This window comes from Pavona decussata, unplaced genomic scaffold (assembly GCF_977016875.1).
Source record: "Pavona decussata unplaced genomic scaffold, jaPavDecu1.1 SCAFFOLD_72, whole genome shotgun sequence".
Classification (NCBI taxonomy): Eukaryota; Metazoa; Cnidaria; class Anthozoa; order Scleractinia; family Agariciidae; genus Pavona; species Pavona decussata.
The window spans coordinates 3,715,001-3,732,500 of NW_028145491.1; the positions used below are offsets into that span (position 1 = coordinate 3,715,001).

Below are 17,500 nucleotides of genomic sequence, written 5' to 3' on the forward strand. Positions count from 1 at the left end.
AAAAAGGGACTAATGAGTCAAAGCGACAAAGAGAGAAGAGTAGAATTTGCTAGACGGATGCAATTAAATTACCCTCAGAGTGTCTGGACGGACACTATCGCGTTTTACTTAGATGGGGTCTCGTTTATTTACAAGACCAACCCCATGGACCAAGCCCGAGCACCCAAAGGGAGAGTAGGGCGAAAACAATCCGAAGGTTTTAACCAAGGGTGTTTGGCTAAGGGAAGTAAAGTCGGAACAGGAGGTAAAGTTGCCAAGATGATGGTAGCAATAACTCACGGTGGAGGAGTAATAATTTGCGAGAGATACGAAAAAATGGATGCAAAATATTTTGCATCGTTTGTTGTCATGACCAACACTTTAACACCATGTTTGAACGATCTGCCAAGGGATTGACTCGCCTCTGGCTGCAAGACGGTGATCCTAGCCAAAACAGTAAAACAGCCCGTGAAGCTATGGCTCGTTGTCACTGCGAACTATTAAAAATACCGCCGCGAAGTCCCGATTTAAATCCTATTGAGAACATTTTTCACATTGCTTCCAAAAAGTTGGAAAAAGACGCCCTGAACGAAGGCATCACACATGAGTCGTATGAAGAATTCTGTGATAGATTGCAGAGAACAATCAGTGGTATTTCTCAGGAGGTGATCGATAAAACTATCCAGTCTATGAGTGGTCGCATCACCGGCATAATACAAAACAAGGGAGAACGACTAAAATATTAACTCCTTGGGTCACAGTACTCACTGACCGGCCATCGCCTACTGGAACTATGTTTCCGGAATGATATTTCAAACGTTTTATTGACGGTTTACGATGTATTTTGCACGGTTTATGGCTGGTTTTGAACGGTTTCAAACGGTTTTGGACGATTCCGGCTATCAGTAAAATATATTTGATTCAAATCTTTCATTTGTCTCTCACTGCAACAAAACCGTGGTAAATCGTGGAAAATCGTTGCTAACAGTTTGTAAACCGTGCCAATAGAGACTTTCAAATAAGAAAATCGTTGTAACTTCTCAAGAATTGAAAAGTATCAATAAAATGAAGTGTTTACAGTCTTGTTTCAAGATCTTCAGTGTAAACAAAGACAGTTTTATAACTTTAAATTCACAAGAGCTTGAATGTGTAGACGCAATAGCACATGGGTTCAGCGCGTGTATTGCGTACAGTGTGCTGAACGTAGATGTTACCTCTGGTTCGAGCCCCTCTTCTCCTCATCATAATCTTTTTTTTTTTTTTTTTAAACCTTTCTAGACTTTTCTTCTTTTCTTCTTTCTTTTTTCTAGTTTTCCACCAGTCTAGTCAACAGCTGCAAGCTAGTTGATTTACACGGGTTTTGGCCCGTAATTACAAAAAAAAAAAAAAAACAAAATGGTTTTCCATCTCATGTACGAGAGCCTCTCTTGTCTTTTATTCATTAACACGAATTCACTTCCCAGTACCTTCATAATACCACTGGAATGAATGTTACAATATAGCTTGAATTGAGTACAAGCGTGTTCTGACAGGTGCTTTTTCAGTTTTCCACTTTTTTATTTGCCTTGCAAAAATTTTTTAACACTAAGGCTGCAATAACTCAGCCTAATGCGACAATAGTCATGACACGCAACTATGCCTATTTCATCTCCATATTAATAGAATACACACGACTCACACTTTATCAAGATTTCCTTTTAAATACAGTACTTATGTGATGTTTTCATTTCCACACAGGACCACTGTTTTCGTGTGGTTAAGTTTCTTTGCGCTAGGTTTAGTTTAAAAAGCGTGATTGCAGGTTTCATCTTATAGTATTTGACCTATGAAGCTACTGGTAACGTCAGTGTGAACGTCGGACAATCTTGGACAGAATAAAATGAGAAATTAAACCCCCCCTCCCCCCAAATTCAGTGATGATTTCGCGCGCAAAGCAAAACGCGCCATTTTTCCATCATTGAAATGGGGGGGAGGGGTGGTCTTAATTTTTCATTTGATCTGTCCAAGATTGTAGGCTATGATATAGTTCGACGTGACAGAACTGCAGACGGTTGGGGAGGAGTATGCTTTTACGTGAAAAAAACAAAAAAAAAAAAAACAAACAATACATTCTACCGTACGAAATGATCTAAACATGGCAACTATTGAAAACCTATGTCTAGAAATTCAACAACCTAGATCTAAACTGTTCGTTGTCGTCACATTGTACAGACCTCCTGATTCTTCTATTGGTATCTTTTCACCTTTCGAACATTTAATTGGGATTCTCGATTTGGAAAATATTAAATATTATCTAATGGGAGACCTAAACTGTGATATGATTGCTACAAGATATGACAATGATACCTTCAAACTAATGAGTATCACCGATGTATATGAACCTCAACAACTTATAACGGAACCAACAAGAGTAACTCCAATGTCTTCAACTTTAATTGATGTAATTTATACTAATTGTCCAGACAAAATTGTTTGCTCAGGAGTTTGCCATGTCAGTATTAGCGATCATGGTGTTCGCCTACAGAAAATTATCAATAAGTGGAGTGACTCTTGGGCACAATACTCTGACTTACAGAAAATTTTGTAAATTTAATCGTACAAATTTTCGAATTGATATTGCGTCTCAAAATTGGGATGAAATAAGCAATTTGACCAATCCCAGTGACGTGGTCAAAATGGAAATGCATGTTTCTATCTATTGTTGACAAGCATGCTCCACTGAGAACAATGCGTGTTCGCGCGTAGTTCCCCGTGGATTACATCTGAGCTGAAGAAACGAATGCATAATCGGAATATTCTAAAAATTAAAGCTATCAGATCTAAGGATCCTTTTGACTGGATGCAATTTAAAAAACAACGCAACATAGTGAATAACGAAATCAGATTAGCAAAGCAATCCTATTATCATAATAGTTTTAACGAATACAAAGTCGGAAACATCAGAAAAAAAATTAAAGATTTCTACGGAAGGAAATTTTCACTGCGTAAAAATTGTCTTTTTTCCCAATTTACAAAAAATCGGTTTCGGAGAACTTTTTTAAAATCATTGTACATTTTCCTTTTCAAATGCCAAAAGCTATTACTAAAAAAAAAAAACACGGGGTCACGGGTTTAATTTTTTAATTATTAGTGCCACAAGCTAAAAAGTAGGTCTGAATAATCCTTTGAAAACGTTGCCATGGAAAGCGCCAGTGCCGGAATAACACTTAAATTTGGTCAGCTATAAATTATATAATTCAACCCTACAAGAGTGTTACAATGGCTTTGGTTTATCTTTTTATCCTGTTCTTTCAGTCATAAACTGTAAAAAAGCTGAAAACTGGTACCAGCCACCTTAAATAATTTCACTTGAAGATTTCCCGCACATTCCGGTTACCGTTTTGTTACCGTGACCATGGTCAGAGATAGGAAAATTCCGCCTGCTCCCGGACCCAGTCAGATTGTAGAATTTTCAGGATACTGACCGCTCACGCACTGGGAAAAAAATTAAAAAAGTACCATCTCCGATGTCTTTACGGCTGGTATTCGTCAGTCGCTTTCCTTTACGTTGAACTTTGTTTATTCATTGCCTGCATTCTCGTTTTCTTTCTCTCTCTTTCCTTTCTTTTCTTTCCACTTTTGTCGACATATTCAGCGAGTTCATAAATTTATAGCTTTCTTCAAAATTTCTGTTGTATTTGTAAAAAGCATGGCCATGCAACTTCCCGCAAAAAAGCGGGTTGCAGCACAGGGTTAAGTTGTCTGTCTCATTTCACCCTGGCTTACATGGAGGGGCGGACGTCTTACGTACGGACGGTCGGACGGAAGTGACGTCATAACCCAAACCAATGTTTCTGCATTGATGGATTATCAAATTTCCTTACCCATGGTGCTCCGCGCGTGCGCCTTTGGCGCGCGATGCTCCGCTATTACCTCCTTGAACTGCTACGTCCAGTGTTCCATTCACGGCATTATGGACCACTTGGATAACGACCACGGCTGGTGGTAGGTGAGGTTGTTATTGCAAATTGACCCTTGATTATTCGAACCTTTGAGAACTAAGAAACCGCCAACTTCAGTTAGCCTTGGAGACAAGTCGCCTGTAACTGACCAGGACATACTGGCACATTTCAGTTCAGGCAGTCAACGTCATTGAACATTGAAGAGGAAGAAGAAGAAGTAAGCATGGGACAAACCTAAACACAATGTGAATTTCACTGTGCCGCACCTGGAGTCTCGACACATTTGGAAAATGTGAATACAGTGGAACCCGGTTAATACAGACGCCAGAAGGACACGCAAAAGTGTCCGTATTAAGCGGGCTCTTACAGTAAACATCATGTACAGAAACTAATGCAAACAATTCAAAAGCAACAGAACAATTTTTAACGTCTTAACTGTTGTTCGAAAACTCGCTCAGCTAGGCGGAGAGGTATCAGGAATCTTCGTGGGTCTTCATTATTCTTCAAGAACCCGGTTCTTTTCTACATCTACTCTACATCTCCTTTACAAGTATCCTTCAAATCACGCCTTACTTTAGTGTACTGAAAGCATGTTTACGACTGTAATTCAACCAAGGCCAGATGGTCTCTACCAGAGATAAGAATTGGTTTTGCCAAAATACACCAACAGAGAAGAACAACACAACTGTTCTAAGGAAAAAGATAAAAAGGGAAACCAATCAGGTTGATAAATGCTTAAGCGTTTTGCCTTGATTTCAACCTTCGAGGAGGCTCAAGCCAAGGTTAAAGGAAGTAGGCAAAGCTCTCTCCAGCAACGGAATAGGTCAAATGATCTGAAAAATATCTGTCAAAAACTACCGAAAGGAAATTACAACTGTATTCTAAAATTACAGTCGAAAATACACCCTTACATTAGCTTCACAACTTAAGTTCAAACTGAAGAAACTTGATGTTCTCTCAGTGTTTCAAATGCGACAGACAACGTAACTATTTGAAGTCTGTGACTTTGCTTTGCCCTGACATTTTCAGTTTGTGGTTCTGCCAGAAAGACTCATTTAATTATTAAAATCATGTGTCGCACTTGAGCAAGGTATGAACTTTGGTGGAGAAACGTTCTGAAGTTTTTTTTACACAAGAAAAGGGAATTCAGTATCGTGATGTCTTTTAGGATCGCACTAGCGAAAAACAACCTATTCGCCAACAAACTAATCACTAATGCATTATTCGCACCAATTTCATTGCGCAGCCGAAGGATAAGCAATAACTTTCGGGGTTTTTTTTTCCTTCGAGGCATTCACTTTGTTGTTTGCCAGTGTTTGCTAAGTTGAGGAGGACGGCAAGAAAACGTCGTCGTCGGTTTCGTCAACGACCATACGACTGGCGAGTTCCACGTCCAGTGAACGGTTTCACCTACACCATACCGATCCCAATATCCCACACATTCTGATACATTACTGTCTTCTGTTTGTACAGGATACTGCACATCTGAACTTGATGTACCTGAATGTAGTTGTCTTGAATAGGCGGTGGATACACATAGTGATCATAAAAAAACCCATTGCTAAATTGTGGAAAGAATCCCCAACCATCCATGATGCGTTTTCAGCGTGATTGTCAGAAACGAAGTGAGAACTCCAACAGTGTCATTTCATTCGTAATTAGTCGTGCATTTAATTTGACAACTGGTGACAATTTTGACACACTTCTATTGTTCAGTTCAAAATCCTGCACCAGCCAGGGTCGCACTTCGAAAAGACTTTGTTGACAGATTCTGACCGCAAAATAGAATAGAATAGAATAGAATAGAATAGAATAGAATAGAATAGAATAGAATAGAATAGAATAGAGAACATGTCACGCGGATCACAGAAAGGTGGTATGAGGAAAGTGTCTGTTGTCTGCATAACCGATGACCGCATTAAGTGGACTAATGAACGAGAAAATATATGAGCTTTTCGTCGGGACAAACACAACTGTCCGTAAAGAGGGGTTTCACTGTGGTTCGTTACCCATTATATCAGTTGAGGGAACTGTTTCTATATGAATTGAAAACCATTGAGTCTGCGTAAAATTGTTTCGGAATGTGCTTACTTGTTTGTGATAGAATAGAACCCGAGGAGCGTTATGCTGTTTCCATTGCCTAATTTTAGGGTCTTGAATAATTAAAACTTGTGCTGTTTATTGTTGTAATGACAAAGAAACAAGATAGCTCGGTAGTAGCAGAAATTGTTTGCAAATTTTGATCTCTTAAAAAATATGAAAATGAAAATATTATAGCTACATATCTGATAATGTCTTTAATCGTATAAATAAGGCGATATCCTCTTCACAAGCTTAGGTATTGGATAGTGTTATAAAAAAGTTTTAATTGAAACACGTATTGGATAATTTCTAAATGGATATCTTTTCTCATATTAAATCAAGGTGCCTCTATAAGTTCATGTTATTGTAACTTTTACTCCCTTGGAAGAATATCAGTGCATCTCGCAAATATGTACTGTTTACCAGTTTACTGCCCACTGGATTGATTTCTCATTGTTTTAAAATGTGTTGTTAATTTTGTTTGACAGATGGCATTATTGGCAGTTTCCTGATCAGGCCAAGCGACAAATCCCCAGGCGACTATTCACTGTCACTCAGGTAACTGAACATTCAAGTTTCTGCTTATTATGCCTAATAGCCCATTTTACAGTTGTGTGCTTAGTAACCTGGCCTTGGACTTTGGTTTGATAACTTTATGCTAAGTAGTTTCATCTACATATGAAAAGCATTGAGGTTTGTGTCAAACAAAGTCACCCCTAGTCTCATTTCCAATCAAAGGCCATTAAATGGTTTATTATCTATAGTTTTGTACTCTTGACTTATACAACTTCCAAAAAACCCCTTCAAAAGGCCTCCCTAATTATTTCATTCTCAGCGATTCCTCGGTTAAGTATCCCATTGTTGCAAGGCCCGGGTTGCAAGGGTAAAGTAGGTAGTGTAAATAATACAAACGAAGTTTCTTTAGTGGAAGAGGCTTCTTAGACAGTGTAAGCTGGCTAATGTTGCTGTTTTAAAAAGTAACAAAAACAAAGTAGAGCTTAAACTGCATGCATCTCGTAAAGTAAAAGTCAGAGACATATTCATTTTATGACAATCAAATGTGTTTACTGTGCGTACGTTTCATCGTACTTTTCAACATTCCTATCACCATTACTATTACTTGTGTCGTGGTGATTTGTTGTTCGGATCAAAGAGAAGTGGTAGTAATAATGAGGGTTTAAAATATTAATGGCGTTCTTGTTAGTTTGGGCTCCGCTGTAATTGGTTCAGACTTCTCTTTCAAAATAAGTGTCAAATTTCTCGCGTATTCATTGGCTGTTACATCAGAGAATAATAGTGCCCGAGGCTGAAAAGTGAACAGTGGGTCAACAAGCGAAGCTTCGAAGGTAACTGAAATTTTGAGGACAATCTTTTAGCGGAGGCCATTATTATCCGATATACCAGAGAGCCTGAAAGGGGTTTATTTGTTTTCTAAACCTCCGATTCATTAAAACTGTGATTGAATTACTGATAAATGATAACCACAGTCCGAATTTTACCGCTTGTTTGCCCATTGAGAACGGGCAGAATTTAATCGTTGGTTTATAAAGTGTTATAACATGACCAGCAATCTGTTCGCGGAACACCGCACCAATGTTACAGGGGTTATGGATTCGAATCCCGCTCCAGACTGAGTTTTAACTGTGATGGTCTTGTGTCTATTTCTTTTTACTCTTGCACACAATTTGTCACTTTCTCCTGGGGCAAAATAGTGAAAGTCAACCATCAGAGCGTGTCGTTGGTTCTTGAGTGCTTAGCAAATCCCTCAAATGCATCAATAACTCGATGGTTGCACAGCTGTAGCTAAACTTGTTTTAATGGAAAGTTGTATTGTATGCACAGTACTGGTGTCATTCACTCGCCTGGGCTAGTAGCTTTTGGTGCAAAAGCTTCAGATAACTTGCGTCGTTTCTCACCCCCAGAATATCGACTTCAAACAGGCCCTGAGCAATATATGATTTTGCAAAAAGAAAGAAAAAAAACTGTGACGTGTACACTACACGTCGAGCTTCTGTGTGGGTAACATTGCTTGCGGGTTTTGCACCCTCTCGCTCTACTGTTCAGTAAAGAATGCTCTAATAAGGAAAGAAAGTAGAGAAGTGGTGCGATGGAAACAGTTCGCCGCCGAACGTTCCTGAAACTATTTTGACAGGAGTAGGTTACTGGGGGCTTCCCTTGGGAGACTAAGCTTTTGCCCTTATCGATTTTACGTCATGACGGTCTGCCTCAGGCTCCCTGAGGATGAGCCTGATTGACTCAATTAGGGCCATTTATACGGGAGAAAATAAGACGCGTCTTAAATAAAACGCGAGCTGATCGTATAAACGGCACAAAATAAGCGTTCGTGTCTTATTTTCGACGCGACTAAAATAAGACGCGTCTAACTCTGGAACAGGAGCTTGAGCTGTTCTTCAAACAACAGCGTGAAATGTTCAAATTCAAGGTTTTATGGAGAGCGTGAGCACATGATAGTGAATTTTCATTTTCTGTGCTAACTTGAAGACCGTTCCCACCAGTTCTGTTGTTGGATAGCTCGGCCACATTGCAGAAGTTGAACGCATTGGAATAAGCGCAAGGTAGTACAAGGAACACGAACGTATGTTTTCAAGCGACGTTTTCGTTGGCGTTGCCGTCGTGGTTGCGTAAAGTCCCCAATTTAGCGACGGCGTTTTGTAGCCCGAAGTGAGTAAATCACGTTTGTCCCCGTTGTATAGAAATAACCCTTACTTACTGAAATGGAAATAACGTTGCAAAGTTCTGCCTTACATTTACTATCACATGGTTGTTGTTAGGACAAAAGAAAAACAGATTTCATCCCTCCTAACAAGCTGAAAATCTCTGTTCGGCTCTTCCGAACAAAATAATAGGGCGAGTCTACCCGGACTGGGCAGGGTCCTTTCTCGAGGTAGGAAGAGAGAGGACCCTCGGAACGAGGTTGGGACTAAGCTCGTTTTCCTCTGATGTTTTCAATCGTTAGCATGAGCCAAGGGATAGTTTTCTCCGGATTGTTTTTAAGGCCATCCAGATAAAATGTTTCGTTTCCCATCGCCCGACGAAAACAACTTAAACAACTTGGGTTTCTGATTCATTGCCCGATCCCTTTTTCAGGTAATTTTAAGTTTTAATAGTTTTGTATCTTCGTAAAAATGCCTTTAAACGGCTTTTAGAGAGACGACTGCTCGTGCAAAATAGCAGTCACGAGTAAGGCCTACTTGAAATTTATTTATTTATTTATTTATTTATTTATTTATTTATTAATCAGTAGATATTTCTTTACCGACATTGTGACGGTCTGATCCAACCAAGGGCAGTTTTTCGCCCGATTTATTTAATTGATAAAATTATTTTGACCCTAAATAAGTCAAAGTACTGTAAAGGTAGTTTTTCCCGAGAGTCGCTCAACCTATAGCAGTATTTTCGCTACTTTAAATAACAATGACGTAACACAGCTGGGAAAGAAAAAGATTTAAGTCTTTGTGGTTCCTTTCTAGGGAGTTGTCTTAGGCGGGAACAACAACACCTGTCTGCTTAAGAAAAGTGTTGTCTCTGTGAGACATAAAGCAAAGCATGGTATTGAAAAATGGTCTTTCTGAGAATATGGAATATGCGGTATATAGCGGATGTTACTATTTATTGTGTTTTGGCAGTGTTGTACTGGAAAATACACCACTCATAAAATTCGTACGAAACTACATCCGGGACCCGAGTGGCGTATTTCAATATCCTCACTAGTGAGGATATTGATGACGTTATTTCCCGCTTTTGCGTGGTTGTTTGTGCAAACAGTCGGTGAAAAACGGCGATCAACAGATTTGTCTGAAAAAATAAAATTACACGGTGGCTTGAAATTACGGATTTTATTTCTTGTGTTAAAAACAATATTTTACCACTCGAAAATAAAATTCACATCTTCGTGTCGCTGTGTAATATCCTCTATACGTTTAATGAGAGAGAGTTTACTTCCTTTTTTTTACTCTTTAGATCTCCAGAGGGTATCACGCGCTTTCTCATTAGAAAGCAGGGGACGCAGTATTCAATGGGCGGCAGGATTTTTGACAGGTGAGAGCGGACGCGTGCAAAAATAGAAATTTGACATAATATATAATATTATATAATTTCCATTTGGGGACGATTATAAATCGTAAAGTACCAAACGAATGAACATCTCAGCTGATATCTTTCGAATAGTCATCCCTTTATCCACAAAATACAAAAGTTACATCTGGTGCGGTAATCGGAAAATACCGCGCTGGTTACAGGAACGAAACTACACCACACCTTTTGTTTGTATCAGCACTCATGATCCACAGTCTTGAAAATAACCACTACATTCTATGTCCAATGGACTGGTAATGGTTGGTGTGAACTTAAATACTTGGAAGGAAAAAAATATTTCTGTCGGTGTGATCCTTGTATTTCAGACTTCGCTCAGGATATAGAACAGAAATCCGCTCACAGAGCACTTTGATTTATTTTTTGGACAGTTAATTCAAATGTGGCCATATTATAATTTTTTGACTTCGTTTGTTCATTTAATACTCCTATTCTGATCACTGTAATAGACGACAACAGAAGACTTTTTTGTTTTTTTACAGAACTGCTTAACTGAGTGAACATAATAACCTAGGTAACGGTGCATGAATGGGAACGCGCCACTCGTTTTCAATTCGACTTTGCGATGAACGTTTGTTGACTCAAGTTGAATGAGTAGTGATAAAGATTAACTGAATTTTCGAACGATTATATCGAGAAGGACAATGACGCGCTTGAGAACCAATCAGGGTTAGTAGAGAGTGGGCAAGTTTGGACAAGGCTATAGAGTGTTTTCATTCGCGTGACTACTATATTGGTTTAAGGAAGTATTTGCATAAAAATAGAGTTCAATTCCCAGAGGTTTAGTTTGGGATACCAACATGGCCGCCATTTCTTTGTTTTGGCATACCAACATGGCCGCCGTGACGTCATGTGAAAACACTCTATTATGTTTATTGTTCCTATTGTGTCCCAAAATAACGCGGAACTCAGTTATTTACATATGATGATTTACCTCGACAGTAACCTGACCCTATACTACTCACTTTTCTCCCTGTGCTTAGTGCATGCTCGTGACATACTGTGAACTAAATCTTTTTTGTTTATTCTTGGACTTAAAACATCCCCCATCGCCAAAAGTGATGACGTCACAAGTGGAACAACTTGCATACCTCGAGAGCATCAATTAAGGTGGCCCAACACAGTTTGCGCGCGCTTTACAGATTCCGTTAGTGATGCTATTAAGCGCGTGCTAGGGTTGTGGTAAGCAAATACTATCGATCCCTCGATTTTATACCAAATGGATCACAAAGGTAGGTTTTGCTCTTAAAATAACTCAGTTTCTCGTTTGTGAATCCTTCATTTATCGCCGAACAAAGAAAGTGAGTTCGCAATGAGCTAAGCCTTTTTGTACGCTTTTCATCTTTGCAGAGAAAGCCAAATTAAAAGCCACGAATGCGCATTTGAGCAAAAAATTATGACTGGTTGTTTTAATGGAAATGAACTGTTTTCTAAGGAACCGCTCGTTAGAATTTCGTGAAATTTGACAAAGCAGTAGTTTTCTAAAAGCGTAACTCGCCTACAAACCAAAAACAAAATCTAACAGAGGGTTACTTAAAAAAAACATTAAAGTGCAAAACCAACATTTACAGGAGATCTCTCTGTTAAAATAATATGAAAGCAGCATCACTATGTCAGTATTTTGTGAGGTTTTCTGGATACAAAAAATGGAAAAAAATCTAACGAGTGCATTTTCTAAAAATTAAGGAAAACCATTATTTGTGGACGGTTAATAGCTTGCTGCATTGCCATGGCAACGGAACCTTGCTCAACAAGAAGTATCAAAAGTTATTCCTTCTTTGTTAATATTGCACCAGGCTAATTTCTCAGAAGTACGTAGTTTTCAATAATGTTTACCAACACCTGTATACTAGAAAACTGTGTTTGGCCACCTTAATCCAGACTACGCAGTTGGGAAGGGTTTAAAGTGCACCTAACCCCAAAATTTTTTTTGTAAAAGTTACGAAATCTAGCCATCATCTGTCCCATGACCGAGCTAGTAAGGGGCATGGGTCTATTCCTGAATTTACGTCACAAACTGCTTTGCATGCATTTTCACAAAGACTTAATACAATGCAAATCAGTTTGTGACGTAGATTCAGGAATAGACCCATGCCCCTTACTAGCTCGGTCATGGGACAGATGATGGCTAGATTTCGTAACTTTTACAGCCTATAAAAAGTCAAGATTTGGTTATAAAAAGGCGCTAAATAGCGCAATATGTTTCGAACAGGTGTAAAGATTTATTTAAGAGAAAAAAACATTTTGGGGTTAGGTGCACTTTAAGATTTGAGTGCAAAATTCTGGTCTTGCCTGTGTTGATGATGCACTGTTTCGAGTTTTCCGAAGTCAGTGATCCTATGGTTAGGACATTTATTATCAACTAGCTAAAACTTAAGTCACGATTTTCGAATTTTTCATCTTCCTGTGTAATATATTTTATGTGAACGTGTTCCATGTTTCAGTGTGGATGCTGTAGTAGGGAGGTACAGACATGAACATATTATTGAGGGACTTTCTCTGAGGGAGCCTGTTTCAAGGGTAAGAGAAACCTAATACTGACTGAGATAGGCATTAGACATGCATAAAGGCCCGTTTAAACGGTTTCAACATCCGCTTCAACATGCGTTCGACACTTTGTTGAACCAAATGTTGTAGGCGTTTAGAAAGGTCGTTCATCATTGTTAAAAGTGTAAAAAAAAAGTTAAAAGCTTGCTGAAAGCGTGTTGAATCAAATTTAAATTGGTTTACGGTGATGCCATTAAATTGCATTGCGCATTCGTACTGCACACAATTTCTTACGTCATTTGTATAAGTATTGATTTTACAGCGTTGAACAACTTCATTCTTCTCACTCCGTTGGGAAAAAAATAACCGATATAGACGTAACTTTGAATAGCCGAATTAATAATTCTTGTGAAGAACTTTGTGAATTGATTACAGCTCAAATGAAAAGAAAATAACTCTCATAACATCTTCCCCACTTTCGACGTTCCTCATTTGACAGTTTTCATTCCTAGTTCAGGGACAAGTTTCTCGAAGCGACGCGTAGACAAAAGCTTCGTTAGAATGTCTGCAATCATCTCATCAGTGGCAACATATTTCAAAACGATCGCTCCATTCTGTACTCATTCACGAACAAAGTTGTCGCGTATATCGTTGTGCTTGGCCTTAGCATGACCCACAGGATTCTTTACCATTGCCATAGCTCCCTGGTTGTCTTCATGAATTACGGTTGGTCCCTCTGGAGGTACTCCAACATCTTCGAGTAACCTTCGAAGCCAGACTGCTTCTTGAGTGGCCCCACTGAGGGCTACATACTCCGCTTCTGCTGTTGACAACGCAAAGGTAGCCTGTTTCTTGCTCGACCAGCTCACTGCTCCCCCCGCCAAAGAAAACACGTTTCCTGAAGTGGAATGACGATCATCCATATCACCTGCATCTGAGTAACCAGTCAGGTTTCCATCAACAAAAAAAATGAATAAAAATAAAAATATATATTCCATCACATTTATTCCAACACATTTCTTGTAACTCAAACCAAAGTACACAATTCCTTTCAGATATCTGAGGATTCGTTTTGCTGCAGTTAAATGATTTAATGTAGGATTTGCACAGAACTTCGTTTCAACTCCCGCTGTTTGGGCAATGACTGGACGCGTTCCGATTGCAGCATAAACTTAGCTCCCAACAATGGAATGCAACGAGATCGTATCGACGGGTCTGCTAACTCCATATTCCTTGAAGTTCAAATCAGCAGGCGTGGACACCTGTTTCGATTCTGTTTACCTTAACTTCTTGAGCACCTTTTCGATGTACTTTACTTGATGAAGGTGGGCTTGTTTGTTCTCCTTATCGCCAACGATACTGACTCCAACATAGTAATGCAGCTCTCCCATATCCTTCAGGCTGTCCTTGACTCTTTTCATCTCCGAAATGTTTTTCGCTAGTATCATCAGATCATCAACATGGACTTCTTTATTATTATTATTAAAACTTTATTCTGCTCTCTTCGTCGGTTACATTCGTACACAAAAAAGGAAAAAATAACCGATTTATAGGTGAAATTTACCGAAAAACAATTGCTTAAATAACAAAGGAAAAACTCTAACAACAATGAATAGCTGAATTAATAATTCCTGTGAAGAACTTTGTGAATTAATTACAGCTCAAATGACAACCGTCAAAAATAAGTTTCATAACAACCCCCCTCCCCCCCCCACTTTTGACGTTGTTTATGTGATGAGATGCAAGTGAGCATAGTCGTACCTCTCTTTGCGACCACCTCCCGTGAGCGATCACCTCTCATTAGCGACCACTTTCCCAAAATATCAAACGTTTAGATGGAACCTCTCGTAGGCGACCACCTCTCGTAAGCGACCACCTTTAGAGATGATTGTTTAAAATTTTCAATTACTTTTAAACTTCCGTAGCCGACCAGTTGACTACCACCTTGTGGCCACCTTGTGGCCGCCATGATGGAATGATGTGCAACAATTGCTGGAAAAAATGGTGGTTGCTGGGATCGATTTTGATCGTCTGAAAGTTGTTTCCATTTGATCGCTTAAGATTTTTTACGACTGTACCGATAGATCTCAGCTCTATCCAGACGACTGCGATCGCCCCAATCGTAATCGTAATCGTAATCGTCCCGCAAGTGTTTTCACATGATCCTCTCGATTATCTGAACATATTTTGGGACGACCCGGACGATCGGGATGATCATATGGACACCAGGCTTTGATAGGAGCAATAAAAATAGCAACGATTAGGATGAAAAATAAGCAATTAGCAACCGTATGGATGTCGGCAATAAAATAACAGTCCATTTCGTTTCACACTTTTAAAGCCGCTTGTCGTCGCGAGCGGTTGACCTCGTGGCTAAAGTGAAACGGCATTGCGATGGCATCTGTAAAAAGGATAATCAGATCCCGATCCTGGTGTTACTTTTGAAACACCAGATCGGCGGCTTTTCTCATCGACATGGCTATTACTGAGCTGTTGAGTTCTGAACTCAAATCGTTTGGTTTCATCGTGGCTGATAGCTGCGTCCGAATGAGGGGGTTAACCTTTGGCGTTCTTAACCCCTTGACGTTTTCAGGCTGGGTATATTTATCCAGCTTTACCTTGAGCTTGTCGTCGGGAATCTTTTCTGACAAAAGACTCGTTGAAAATCCCGCCAAACCTTCATGTTTCGGCTAAGAAGTTTGCTCTTTGACCGATAAGTCCTGACCGAGTTCTTGTGAAGTAGCGTCGCCTGTCCTGGTCGCGGCTGTGCCCGCGATGCAATTATCAAGGATCGCAGTTAAACCTGCTTCCATGTCCACTCTTCCAGAGTCTTCAACAGATGCTGTTTCACCGTCCTCCTCCGACTCTTCCTCACAACTGCTAAGCAACAAACTGATGTTTTCGTTTAATTGCGACATCTGGCCCAGAAACGGAGCTTGCGCAGCCGAGGACATGTTTGCGAGGTCTTTCTTCGTTTAGGGCGCCTCTTCGTCCGTGGAATGGTCGCCCAACTATCGATCCCCAACTACGTTAGGGCCTAGAATGGATATGACTGAGACCAAATACATTAGCCTCTCCAGCAATATATGATGGAACGAAGAAATTCAGCTCCTATCGAAAAAGTTGACATTAACCGCGTTAAGTGCGAATCGTGCAGTGACTTGTGCAAGCGCCGTGCTATCTCATGGGATCCCCGCCTTCTGGTCATGTAATAGAATTGTAAATCACCCACTTAATTTGTTATCTCGCACGACGATCGTTCGTTACATGTCGTCAGTGTAGCTCGCACAAGCTCTGAACCGTTTTTAAACTGACGAAGACCGAAGATTTCGGCTGAAACGTCTTCTGTGAGTTTTTGATAAACGATGCGTTTTAAAGTTTTTTCAAGTCAAAGTCCGACACGTTTAAGAATGTATTATATCCATTCCTGGCTGCAGTAATAGTGTTTTTCGTTGAAACCAAGTCTGTTTAAACCTTTATTAATTTGGATCATTTTTTGTGTATTCATTTTTGGACTGGGATGATCTGCTTAGCAACGTGCACACTGTGACCATCCGAAGCGCCTCGCATGGATTGAACCGCTCTGATATACCAGTTTAACGGATATGGTGCGTGTCTGTTAGAGATCGAAGGAAACAAAAACTGTTTTTTAAGTGAATTATAAATTTTGTTATTTTAGCGGATTATTGTTGGGAAATATTCGAAAAATATGCGAGTATTGCTTTGCCCGGATCCCTTTTGAGAAACAGATGAATGTATACTTTTTTGCTTCTGCTGTTTTTAAAAGAAAATTTTGTTCGCTTTTGTTTGTACTCAGAAAGTCATCATTGCATTGCAGGCTCAAGACTGGGACCTTCCTCATCGGCCCATGACCCCAAGCAGGATATTGGACCACGAGAATGGTTCATCATTCATGTTCAGGTCTGGAACCCCAGGGCCTGTTATTCTTAACCGAAGACAGCAGGCTTTTAAGAGGGGCTATCTAGTGAAAAAAGGTGACTATTCTGTGGAGTCCTTTAATTGCTATGAGTTAAACTGTACTCTAGGCTGTCTTAGTTTGGCTGCGGTTTTGGTGGGGAAACTGACCGTTTCCTTTTTATTTGGTTGATCACTTTTTTTGGCTGGCACCGGATTCACGTGAAGCTGTTGAACATGTTGCTCAGTAGTCGTCGACTATTTCAAAAACAGCAAAAACACCGAAATCAAATTCACAAAAGCGGCTGAAAAAGCATTCCCTTGAGACACGCAAACTGGCAGCGGTGGAACAAAACCTCAGTTTGAAATGATCAATCTTTCGTTCAAGTAATTAACTGGTCGCCGATTATGTAATGGCCACTTGCTTGAAAAAAAAAAGATAAAATAAAAACCATTATATCTGTTTTACCATTTTGTTTCATTTGCGCTGTAAGAATGTGATGACGTTTGTATTTATTTGTTTTGTCGTTTCCATTGAGGACACCGTAACAAGTGGAAAAGAATGTTCTTTGTGCTTGATGGCTTGGAACAGCATTTATACTTCTTTGAAAATGAAAAGGTTGAGTATACACCTAAACTTTAGGGTATTTTCGTAATTTCTATGAAGCAAATAGTCCTTATACAGACTGCACAGTCAACTTTTCATTTTCTAAGATTGTTTTAATTTTTTCAACGTTCAGGTGCATTTTTGAGAACAGCCCGAGATAGTTTCTTTCAAATTCTTTGCGCGTTTAATAAGTCTTCTAGCTTTGATACTTCTGGGCTGTTTTTCAAAGTATAACACTATATCTGACTCACTCTTTTTCGTGCACAGAGAACGAAACCAAAGGGCATGATGGATCTAAGCTTTTCAATGGTTTACGAGGTCCACCAGAGTTTTTTTGGAAGGTGAGAGATGATTAAAAGAGATACCAGTTGAAACT

The 17,500-nt window shown here is 39.5% G+C and overlaps 1 protein-coding gene across 1 annotated transcript in view; it reads left to right on the top strand.

The window, feature by feature from the left end:
* LOC146477042 (ras GTPase-activating protein 1-like) overlaps nt 1-17,500 on the top strand; it is an 82,367-nt gene that overhangs the window by 44,578 nt on the left and 20,289 nt on the right. The window contains exons 6-11 of the mRNA XM_085114093.1: nt 6,491-6,560; nt 9,984-10,061; nt 12,560-12,635; nt 16,441-16,597; nt 17,057-17,136; nt 17,392-17,465. Of these exons, the coding sequence (XP_084970219.1) occupies nt 6,491-6,560; nt 9,984-10,061; nt 12,560-12,635; nt 16,441-16,597; nt 17,057-17,136; nt 17,392-17,465 (535 nt within the window). The remainder of the gene's footprint in view (nt 1-6,490; nt 6,561-9,983; nt 10,062-12,559; nt 12,636-16,440; nt 16,598-17,056; nt 17,137-17,391; nt 17,466-17,500) is intronic.